Source organism: Lagenorhynchus albirostris, chromosome 11, assembly GCF_949774975.1.
Source record: "Lagenorhynchus albirostris chromosome 11, mLagAlb1.1, whole genome shotgun sequence".
Classification (NCBI taxonomy): Eukaryota; Metazoa; Chordata; class Mammalia; order Artiodactyla; family Delphinidae; genus Lagenorhynchus; species Lagenorhynchus albirostris.
The window spans coordinates 89,199,575-89,211,933 of record NC_083105.1 but is presented as its reverse complement, the minus strand read 5'-3'; the positions used below and the strand labels follow the sequence as shown (position 1 = coordinate 89,211,933).

Sequence of the window (12,359 nt, the reverse complement as noted above, 5' to 3'; positions counted from 1 at the left end):
TCAGTATGCACCACAAGTTCAGTAAGAGGTTATTAGAGGAAAAGCCTGGTAAAATCCCTTCATAATTTTGGAGAAGTTATTCTAAAGAAGAGTACTGATCTTTGTTTAGTGGGAGGAGTTAAATGTTGGTTAAATGCTTTTCACTTTTTTTTGTTTGTACTTATTGATGGAAGCAGAGTGTTTGGTGTGTTTTTTAGACTTAAACACTAGAATCGTCTGTTAATAGTCTGATATTTATACTGGCTTTCAGTGATTTAAAATAAAATGCCATTTTTTATCAGGACACCAGGCAACATCAAGTGACTTCTGTTCTAAGGTCTGTACTTTGTGGGCACAGAGAAATGATAGGCTTTGTCCTGAGGGGTTCGTATGCCCCAACATTATATATTGATGTTAAATCATCAGGTAAGAGTGAGAAACCCCTTTCTTTGTATGTCAGTATTGGGCTAACCCTCTGGGTTCATACAAGCATGGCTGAAGCATAGAGTGGAAAATGAAGCAAAGAGGGGAGAAGCAGTAAAGGACCAGTCAGAAAAGCAGGAAGGAATACTACTGGAGGTATGCAAGCGGACAGAATTGCCTGTCTTTAAACAGATTATTTTAAAGGTGTGCATAGGAACTCTTGGTACTTATCTGAAAGCTCGTTGTCCCATACTGGGAAGATCTCAGAAGCTCTATGTAAAATAACTGAAGTGTGTTTTTATATTATCAACTTTTTACCTGGTAAGGTGGAAGTCCAGACAGTTCTGAACTTGTTTTGATCATGAGATTAAATAAAAATGCTTTTTATTAGATGCTTCTGAATAATGAACCCAACTCCATCTAGTAAGAGAGCCCCTGCCAGGAATGGAAGAAAGCAAGATTCTTTCTTATTAAGTCCTTAAACCTTAGTTTTTCTTCAGGTCCCATTTGTGTACTGTCCTGTTAGTCTTCAGTCAGACATTTGCCTGATTACTGCAGTTTGAGGATCTGTAGATTTTTTAGTAAACTTTGGAATCCCCTGTATCTGGACTTCAGATGTAACCTACTTAGAATCAAGTGGAATATGTTTTCTTCCGCAAAAGAAGATAACAGTTTAAAAGAGTGAATCATAGTCTTGGGCATACAATATCATTAATCTTTAAAATTTGTTAGTGCTCTGCACACAAGATTGCAAAGGATTCATGTACTTAGGTGACAAGATTCTATCAGAGATAGAATTACTTCTCCTAATCCTCATAATAAATCAAACACATGGGGAAAAATTGTGACAGTTTCTGGCTTCTGTGGCACTGAGTGTGATAACACCTACTGACCCAAATATCCTAATACGCCCTGAAACAACTCACATGGCTCTCTGAAGCTAACTCATCTCTGATTGAAGATCTTTATCTTCAGAGACATTCCTGAAAAGTGTACATTGAATGAACCATCCTCCTCTCTGTAATAGTTGATACAGGCAGACCCAGGTGTACAGAGAAGGTAATTTTTATAATTAGTACTTTTGTTTGCTTTTTGAGAGGAATATTTGTATTAGGAAGTATTTTCCATTTTAGAATCTTGCTTTTTGAGGTTTCCTATATCAGTTATTGTCTCTCAAGGTTAGTATTCCAGGGACCTCCCTGGCAGCGTGTTCTCTAATTGGCAGAGGGATCAAAAGGTTAGATAGGAGCATTTCCTTGCTTTGTTTTCTTTCCTTTAGGGAATGGAGCCAAGCCAGTCATTACAACTTCTGTGAAACAGAACAGGAAGTAATTGGAGATTTTTATAGAGCAGTGTGGAAAGCTGGCTCTTTACTTTAGAAAGTTGGTTGTATGGAGTTTCTCAGGTAAAAACCATGTGTTATTGGTGAAACTATATATGACACTGAATTCTTATGTTTCTTTCGGTCTTGGTAAGAAGGCACCCAAAAATCCAGTATGCCATTTAGAGTAAATGCTTCTTGGATCTAAAATGATGACACTGCTGTTAGTTCCTTAAGGTGATCAGCTTCTAAGACTTTTTCTTTTCTTTTTTCTAGCTTTATTGATAAATAATTGACATAGTCTAAGACTTTTTCTTAAAACAGAACTGCCAGCAGTAATATTTTCAATATAGCCTTCTCACACATTTGTTTGGTCTGACCTCTGGTTAGGAATTATGGTTCTGTTTCCCTGTTTTACAGAACGTGAAAATTCATGCATTTATTTAAATATTTGAGTCCCTTAATTTCTGTCAAATATTGAGCATCTATTGGGAATAATTAACTAGACAGACTTGGCCGTTACCCTTACATATGTTGTAGTCCAAACACAAAAGCCCTTACATTGAGTTAAATTACAAGTCAGAAGTTTTACGAATTCAAATTAATTTTTAATTTCATGAGAAAAGATGAAATTAACTGAATATGTTACATAATCTGCCAGGCCCTGGGATGCAGAGGTGAAATAGGCAAGGTCTCCAAACTAGAAATTCTCAGAATTTCATAATAGATTTTGATAGTTATTATCTAGTAATGTAATAATATTTATCTAATACCTACTGTTTGCTAGGTATGGTGCCAGATGCTAGGGATAAGACATTGCATGATAATAATGGGAGGGGATATTTTGGTTTGCTTTTTGTTTTTTCAAACTTTGAGAAAACAGTTATTTGAATCAGAGACAACTTTTACTTGTATTTTAACTTTTTGTCTATTTGTTTTATGTAATATCTGCTGTTTATGGAACACTTACTACATCCAGGTACTCTGGTGAGTGTTTTACCTGCCTTACGTCATTTACTGCATACATTTTACGGACCTGTCCACCGGTTTTTGAGCATTTATATATTCAAAAACCTTAAAATGAGGACCTCAAACCTTAAAGAACTGGCAGAGTTGGAATTCAGACTTGGGATGGATTGGCAGTTGTGGGGCTGTACCCTACCCAAAAAGATCTTTTAGCAGTTGAGTTTTGTGGTAAAACATCCATTTACAGTATAAGTAATAGATGATCAGATTAAAATTCACCAGATCAAAAAAGAGGCAATCGGGGGCTTCCCTGGTGGTGCAGTGGTTGGGAGTCCGCCTGCCGATGCAGGGGACGCGGGTTCGTGCCCCGGTCCGGGAGGATCCCACATGCCGCGGAGCAGCTAGGCCCGTGAGCCATGGCTGCTGAGCCTGCGCGTCCGGAGCCTGTGCTCCGCAACGGGAGAGGCCACAACAGTGAGAAGCCCGCGAACGGCAAAAAAAACCCCAAAACAAAACAAAAAAAAAAACCGGGACCTTGAAGAATGTCTTTTTTAGTAAAGTTTTGAATTTCTTATAGGTTCTGGGCTTCCATTGACCTTACAGTTCTCCATTTAAGAGACTAACAGAGGGTTTCCCTGGTGGCTCAGCGGTTGAGAGTCCGCCTGCCGATTCAGGGGACGCGGGTTCGTGCCCCGGTCCGGGAAGATCCCACATGTTGCGCAGCGGCTGGGCCCGTGAGCCATGGCCGCTGAGCCTGCGCGTCCGGAGCCTGTGCTCCACAACAGGAGAGGCCACAACAATGAGAGGCCCGCGTACTGCAAAAAAAAAAAAAAAAAAAAAAAAAAGAGACTAACAGAGAGTAGTGTCTAAAGTAGCTCTAACGAAGACATTCACCTGCTGTAGTGTTGCCTTGTCTCCATCTGAACATAACCCTGCCTCCCTGATTTCTCTGGCTAGAGTAGAAATCTTGTATCGTTTTTGAAGGGTAGAGAACAGGGCCATTTGCAGTTGTGATCCATGGCATTAACTGACCTTAGTCTGTACTGACTTGCTTTATTATTTCCCTAATTATCTTACCACAGCAAATCAGGTGTGATTTTTAACTTGCCCATCTTTCTTGTATTTTAGGTTACTTGTAAGTGATGAGGCATCTCTTTTGTCATTTCTGATTTTAAATGGCATTAAATTAGAATTAACTCCTGAGTAATTCAACTGATGTTGTACAACTTAGAATATAAACCAGACAACAAATTACTGAAGCTAACATTCCAAGTAATCTCTTTTTTAAATTAATCAATCAATCAATCAATTAATTTTGGCTGCGTTGTGTCTTCGTTGCTGTGTGCAGGCTTTCTCTAGTTGCGGTGAACGGGGGCTACTCTTCGTTGCAGTGCATGGGCTTCTCATTGCTGCAACTTCTCTTGTTGCAGAGCACGGGCTCTAGGCGCACAGGTTTCAGTAGTTGTGGCGTGCGGGCTCAGTAGTGGTGGCGCACGGGCTCAGTTGCTCCGTGGCATGTGGGATCTTCCCAGACCAGGGCTCGAACCCATGTCCCCTGCATTGGCAGGTGGATTCTTAACCTCTGCGCAACCAGGGAAATCCCTCCAAGTATTTTCTAGTGTGCCTTTAACTTTTGCTGGGCACAAATGGAAGTTCGCAGCCTCTGACTGTCATAAAAAGGGGTTGTTACTGTTTTGTAATACAAATTAAAACACAGCTGGGAATGAAGTAGTTAGCCCAGTCTCACAGACATTAGCCTCCTTCTGTTTATTTCCTCCTGTTTGTATTCCTAGAAGCAAACAGCTGTGCATTCAATTTTATTCTTTATTCCTTTACTTAAAATCTGGATCTCAAAAGAAGCAAACTGGGCATTTAGGCTTAGAAAAATTGCCTTATCTTTTTTAGTTGAAACAATGATTTATCCATAATGTTAAAAATTTTTTGTGAAGTAGATTTACCCACAATTTCACCATCACCCATTTTCATCTAGCTATAGCCATAATCTTTGTATCCTTTAGTAATCTTCTGTTTTCACTAGATGGTTGCTGTAACATTTTCTTACACTTCTGTAGAGTCATTAAAATGTTAACCTCTGCATAGTATTCCATTGTTCAACGTTTCATTTAAAACTCTATGCAGTTCACTTAGTTCCAAAATAACATTACTTTCAGTAATGAATAACATCCATTTTAAGCTTACTGTTCAAATGTCTTTTCTGCACATTGTACTAGTTAAATATTAGTCTTCTCTTAAAGCCATTAATGTTGTGCAAATTAGCATAGGTTAAAAGTTTCAGTTCAAAGAAAGTCAGGTATGAGTAAATGAAAACTTTTAATTTGAACAGTTGAAATTACTACTCAAAGTATTTGAAGTATTTCTTAGTCTCAAATCTACGCAAGGCCTTGAGGGATGTGTCAGAGGCCTTGGTGAGTTCACTTTTTATGTAGTGTATATGTAGCAGTGTTCGCAATTTTTGTGTAATTGATAGTAGAAGGCTGTTGATTATAGCAAGTTGATGTGACTCCTTCAGCTGATAGTCTGTCTATAGTGGGATTAAGGTGATTTTACCAATTGGGCATAGTTGGCTTCTGTGATTTGTTTAGTGATAGGTCCCCACGTATCTCTTATACATAACATATTATGTATCTGTCATCCATGGACTTACTTTCACTCTGTTAAATCTGTTTTTTAGTGTATATTATAAACAACTTTTTGTAATATAGTGCTTTCTTCTAACTTTATTTATTGTATGACATAGAGATATACTATAATCCCAGTGTTGTTCATTTTTTTCAGATAAAGTCCTTGATATTGGACACTTGGATAATCACCTCCTCCCCATTCCTATCATCATTATCATCATTTACCTTGTTTTTGTAGGCCAAATCATAAATTATTCCTTTTCTTTTAAGCCAAAGGATTTATAACTTTAGTTATTATATGGCAGCCAAATGGGGCATAACAATATATTATGTGAAATAAAATTTTGTTTCTGAGTATAAAAGAAATGCTCCTACTGGGAAATATAGAAAATTAATTCCAAAAAAAATACCTATACTCTGCCATCCACATATACAAACTGTTGACATATTTTTAGTTTTCTACTTACACATTTATACACATAAGGGAATTGGGATCATAGTATACACATTCATAACTTGATTCCATTAATATGTCTGCAATTTTTCTATTAAATAAATTGTCTTCTACATCTTTCTAGTAATTACTGGAAAAGCAATACATGCTGATGATAAATTCAGGCAGTTTTTATAAAGGGGCGTAAGAGGACTGAAAAAGTTCCTATGCTTTCAGCCCCACTAGTGACAATTTCTTATTCTATAATGACTACGCAGTATTGTATTATATAGGTGTATCATAATATATTTCATTGATTTCCTATTTTCAGTGGTTAGTTTTCTAATCCTTTTTGTTAAAATAATTTAATTCTATGATAAACATCCTTGAACATAAATTCCTTAGGACATTTTGTTTTTAGATAAGTTCACAGTTGTATTGCTGGGTCAATGAGTTTGAATTTTTAATTTTTGACATTTTATAGTAAGGTATTTTTAAATTAAATTTAGTGGGAGGGTGCAAAGTCTTTATAATTTTAATGTTGTCCTAAGAAATAATTTTTTTGCTACTTGAATATTCTGTGGCTAAATACTAAAATAAAATCAATAGTAATAATAGTGTTAATAATAATTATAGCTTATATTTATAAAAGAAAGCAGTGAGGTTTTTGCTTTCATTTAAATCAAAGGATTTGTTATAGAAACACATATTAATATTTTATATTAGAAGTGTTCAGAATATTCCCTAAAGAAAGAATATAGGAAAACTTAAGTATTTTTTATGGAATTTTTTTCTTTCACTCTTCAGTTTTACCCTCATGTTTTGAAAGGAAGAGAAAAGCAAAATGTTGTGTCTCTCTCTCTCTCTCTCTCTCTCTCTCATAGCTTATTTTGAGTTAATCATTGGTTTTTCACTGGGAAAACACTTCAGTAAATGTCATAAAACTTCCATCTGAATTTGCCAAAATATGTTTCTCTGTCTTTCCAAAGATCGAATTGTTAACCTCATTTGTAAGAAAATCCTTGATGTGTTCCGAGCAGACAGTTTAATAGTTAGCTACATATTAAAACACACAGCTGATACCCCTTTCCCACTCTGTGATTCCAATGTGTACCAAAGGTTACTATTTTAAGCTCTCAGATTTAACAGATAGGGTCTTGCACAAAGTGAAAGCCAACCTTTTACAGATTCAGAATGGAACCTTTACTTTCTAAAGTGTGTTGGCTACTCTTCCTTCTCTAGGATTAGCAGGTATTGAGATACTGATATGTTGAGAATATGCCAGGGAAACAATTTCTAGGAGCAAAAACTTTTTGGCATTGAAAGAAGAGGATTTACTATAACATCTGTGCTTTTGGAAATTAACCAGGATTGAGTTATGTGTGTGCCAGCTTCCAAACAGCACCGAGAATGTACTTTCCTTCAGGGCACAGGAAAGAAATGTCATCTCGATTATTCAAATTAGATATCCCTTTTAAGAACAGAAGGAGTAGATTTTTCTGGGGTCAGAAAATAGTCTTACTTTTGTTCCCATAATATGAATTTGCACACTTCCATTTAAGTAAATGCCCCCCCCCCCAAAAAAAATTAGTCATCTGATGTAAATCAGAGAGCTTTTAAAAGCAATTGTACTATGGTGCAATCATTTCTGGGAAAGTGCAGGAAGTTCACAATTAGGTTTATTGCTTTAGCAATTGCTTTGTATTTATGTTGAAATGCAAGTTTGTTTTAATATAAAATGGAATTATTATACATTTACCTTAGTTTAATGTTTTTCCTTATCACAGAACTTACATTTAAGTAATTTGAATGAGAGGACAGGTTGCTACTCCAACTTTCAATTTACTCCCACTGGAAAGTTTTTAAACATTAAATTGCTTTACTTAACAAATGCTTAGTGAGCTCCTACTATGTGCTAGGCAAGCTCTGATTTTTTTTCTGCCAGCATCTTGGTAGATGATTTTAAAGTGATGACCACTCATTTATGCATTATTCTTCCATAAGAAATGGGTTTCTATTTAATTTTAACTCTCCTTCCATATAAGAGTGTTATATTGAACGTTTTTGGGAAAATGTTTTCTATTGAGGCAAAGAAAATGGGTAAGTTACGGGTAAAACAGATTTTTCTTGAACATGAAATTGCTGGACGTAATTCATCCCTTCCAGTCATTTCCGTGAAGACAATATTTTTTTTTCTTGCAATGTTTTAAGATTTAAAGGAACCAAAATTATAAGGCACCATCTCTATGCACTTTCTAATTCGACCTTTCAGTTTTAGGATATATTCCTTGTCAGATTGCTTTGTGAATTTAAAGAATAAAGCACTTAAACATTTCATCTTGTAAGAATGTAGGCCTTGTGAATAAATATAGATAGAAATTTTGTTCCAAGTATTATATTAGCAAGGTATTGATGAAATAATACTTGAAATTATAGGGGTAAAAACTAGACGGTGTAATTAGACGAGTACTGTAGTAAGTACGGAAGGGTCAGCATTCACAGTTACTTTGGAAAAATGTAGCTGGCTTTTTCATTTCCTTCGAATGTTTACAGTCTTGGTGTGTCATCGCATCCCAGTATTTTCAAGTAGCAGTAGGATGCTGTTACATCACCTTGAGCTTAAAATATTGTTATTTGAACATTAATTGCTAGAATAACAAAATGTTTTTCTAAAGCTATTTTACTCATACATCAGAAGCAAAGAAATTCTAGTTTTATTTTTCTATATGTCTTGTAACTACACAATTTTTGCTTCATCTTTTAAAAGAGTAACATTGTATCATATAAATACTATTCCTCATGTTGATTTTCTGGATAATTGAGAATGTGTTTTGTGTATGAAAAAAAAAACAGGCATTTCATTGAAAAATGTTTTTATAGAGGTATAGCGTAGAAAAATAACCAATTTGTGTGTGTTTTAAAATTTATGTTAAAGCATTGAATTTATACACTGAATTTAAGCTTGGCTTCGCTATGTGTATCTGGTTTTAATAATAAAGTGTAATCAACTAAAATTTGTACAAAATATCAAAATACGCCTTGTTATTTTTTTTTAAAAGATGTTTACCACTGTCTTAATATTTTCATCATTTCTTAAACTTTTACTTTCTTATGTTCTGTTCCTACGTTTGTTTGGTGCTTTGGTGCATAATTACTAAAAGTAGTTCTTTGTCATGAGTCATGTTCAGACTTTATATGAATCATTTGTTTAGAACTTGCACAAGTGCATTGTCTCATAGAAATAATGTGTAGATAAATCAGCCAACTTGTGATGTGTAATACTGATAGTACTGGAAAACTTAATTCATCTGCAGTATTTTTGGGGGCAGATACATCCCTCTACTGTAACATTGTAAGGATTCTCCTTTGCCTTCCCCCTCCCTTCTTAATCAAGTGTGATGGAAACCTCTTTCTCTAGCTCTAAGCTTCGGCAGATGGCTCCTGGGCTTGCTATAGGGTCTCCAGTGGAGTTTTGTTCTGGGTACATGGAAGCTGGGGAGAAGAACCATGTGAATATGAGCAAACCTGGGCTTCCCATTTGGACGCTTCTTAGTCTGAACTAGGTGCTTGAGAACTAACCAAGTTAGTATCAAGAACTAACCAGCAGGTCCTCTATCTTCACTGTTCTCTATTCACCCAGTGCTTCTTTTCTTCCTGGCCCACTTCCAATGGGGACACAGTCTTACTCTTTCTTCTTCCTTTCCTGGAGCAGTTTCATAGCCCATGTGGTGGTTTCTCCAGGTAGGAGTGTGTGTGTATGTGTTTCCCTTTATTCATTCCTTCTTTCCTTCCAACACTAGGAAGATGAGAAATCAAAACTCTTTCTGCAGCCCACCTCCCTTCCCAGCCCATTCCCTCCACTGCCCACCTCTCCCTATCTGACTGTCTCCTTGTTGTTTGATAGACCCCCTTCTGTCAGTGTGTAGCCACACAGGTTATGGGTCTTTGGGCATTAAAAAGCTATGATTTGTCCAATTGAGAGTGACACGCTGACTACCCTAGACATTTTATCACTGATATTGGTGTTAGGGTTTAAGGAGCAAAGAGTCACAAAAGACGCTTCAGAGTTTAGGAGAGGAAATGTATTTAGAGGCTGTGAATATAAATAATAATCATATTTGAGGGGAGAGGAGAAAAGGGATGCAGAATTGGCCATAGGTTTTCCTCTTTGCCCTCTTTCTCTTCCCAAGTTCCTTGCATTTGAAGCCAGGCAGGATGGAAGAGGGGCGTGAGGAGGACAGACTGGGAAAGAGGAGAGAAAGAGGGGGGGAACCTCTTGGAATAGAGCAAAGTCTGCAGGGTCTTAACCGTCCTTTGAAAAAGAAGTTCTTAACCTTTTTAAAATCTGTACTACACACGCGCGCGCAACTGTATGATTGCAGAGCAGGCCAATTATATTGAAATATAGGTAGGACAATATTCAAACATATTTGTGATACAGTAATATCTATATCACATTAAATAAAGTCTAAAAGTGAGTCTAATAACTGGTAATTTTGGAGTGGCAATGAGTGTAAATGATATTTCAGGATATCTGCAGTGAATATAATACGATATAAAATATCTGAATTTTCTTGTTGATAAAAATCAGAGGTGCCGCTAATACAAGTGTGGCCTGTTGTCTATATTCATAATTAAAGGAAATGTTAAATTTCAGTTAGAGATCAGTGATGGCAAAGGATAATTTCTTTCTCGCCTAACTTAATGGATTTTCTGAATTCCATCCCCAGATCTCTGTATTCCCCCGATACCTTGGGGTACTATTTGTATGTAGGCAAAAGAGCAAATTGGAGTCTATCTTCACCTTGTAGCCCCTTCCCAATGAAATAAATTATACCTGTAAATATAAAACGCAGGGAACGATTGTCATATGTAATAAATTATTAAGGAATTTGTAATCTTCCATCAGAAGCTGTTTTGCATATCACCAAACATCTACTGAGTGCCCGCGAAGCCAGGCACCAATCTAGGTACTTTTAGATAATTTATCTGATTTTGTATATTTTCTCTTATTTATGGGTAGCATTTAACATGTGCCTTTTTAAAAAGACATGTGAGGGGTTTCCCTGGTGGTGCAGTGGCTAAGAATCTGCCTGCCAATGCAGGGGACATGGATTCGAGCCGTGGTCTGGGAAGATCCCACATGCCGCAGAGCAACTAAGTCTGTGTGCCACAGCTAATGAGCCTGCACTCTACAGCCTGTGAGCCACAACTACTGAGCCCGCGAGCCACTACTGAAGCCCACACACCTAGAGCCCGTGCTCTGCAACAAGAGAAGCCACCGCAATGGGAAGCCCACACACCATAATGAAAAGTATCCCTTGCTCACTGCAACTAGAGAAAGCCCACGCGCAGCAACAAAGACCCAATGCAGACAAAAATAAATAAATTTATAAAAAAAACGTGAGATTCCCTCTTGCGAGAGCACCAGAATCACAACTAACTGCTGAACAGTCATTGACTGGAAGACACTGGTACTCACCAAAAAAGATACCTCACATCCAAAGACAAAGGAGAAGCTGCGGTGAGATGGTAGGAGGGGTGCAATCACAATAAAATCAAATCTCATAACTGCTGGGTGGGTGACTCACAAACTGGAGAACACTTATACCACAGAAGTCCACCCACTGGAGTGAAGGTTTTGAGCCCCACGTCAGGCTTCCCAACCTGGGGGTCTGGCAATGGGAGGAAGAATTACTAGAGAATCAGACTTTAGAAGGCTAGAGGGATTTGATTTCAGGACTTCGACAGGACTGGGGGAAACAGAGACTCCACTCTTGGAGGACACACACAAAGTAGTGTGCTCATCGGGACCCACGAGCAGTGACCCCATATGAGACTGAACCAGACTTACCTGCTAGTGTTGGAGGGTCTCCTGCAGAGGTGGGGGGTGGCTGTGGCTCACTGTGGAGACAAGGACACTGGCAGCAGAAGTTCTGGGAAGTACTCCTTGGCGTGAGCCCTGCCAGAGTCTGTCATTAGCTCCACCAAAGAGCCCAGGTAGGCTCCAGTGTTGGGTTGCCTCAGGCCAAACAACCAACAGGAAGGGAACCCAGCCCCAACCCTCAGCAGACAAGCGGATTTAAGTTTTACTGAGCTCTGCCCACCAGACCAACACCCAGCTCTACCCACCACCAGTCCCTCCCATCAGGAAGCTTGCACAAACCTCCTAGATAGCTTCATCCACCAGAGGGCGGACAGCAGAAGCAAGAAGAACTACAATCCTGCAGCATGTGGAACAAAAACCACATTCACAGAAAGATAGACAAGATGAAAAGGCAGAGGGGCTACATACCAGATGAAGGAACAAGATCCAGCAATCCCACTACTGGGCATAAACCCAGAGAAAACCATAATTCAAAAAGACACGTGCACCCCAATGTTCATTGCAGCACTATTTACAATAGCCAGGTCATGGAAGCAACCTAAATGCCCATCGACAGAGGAATGGATAAAGAAGATGTGGTACATATACACAATGGTATATTACTCAGCCGTAAAAAGGAACAAAATTGAGTCATTTGTTGAGACATGGATGGATCTAGAGACTGTCATACAGAGTGAAGTAAGTCAGAAAGAGAAAAACAAATATCAT

At 37.9% G+C, this 12,359-nt stretch overlaps 1 protein-coding gene across 14 annotated transcripts in view; it reads left to right on the top strand.

Moving 5' to 3' along the window:
* Nucleotides 1-12,359, top strand: part of PLEKHA5 (pleckstrin homology domain containing A5) — a 242,744-nt gene that overhangs the window by 28,302 nt on the left and 202,083 nt on the right. Inside the window, exon 4 of one of the 14 annotated variants that reach the window (XM_060166770.1) lies at nucleotides 10,674-10,734. The exons of 12 other annotated variants lie outside the window; for them this stretch is intronic. In XM_060166770.1, coding sequence (XP_060022753.1) covers nucleotides 10,674-10,734 — 61 coding nt within the window. Of the gene's footprint in view, nucleotides 1-5,485; nucleotides 5,506-10,673; nucleotides 10,735-12,359 lie in introns of those variants that run through there. One more of the 14 variants, XM_060166777.1, reaches the window with a different exon arrangement.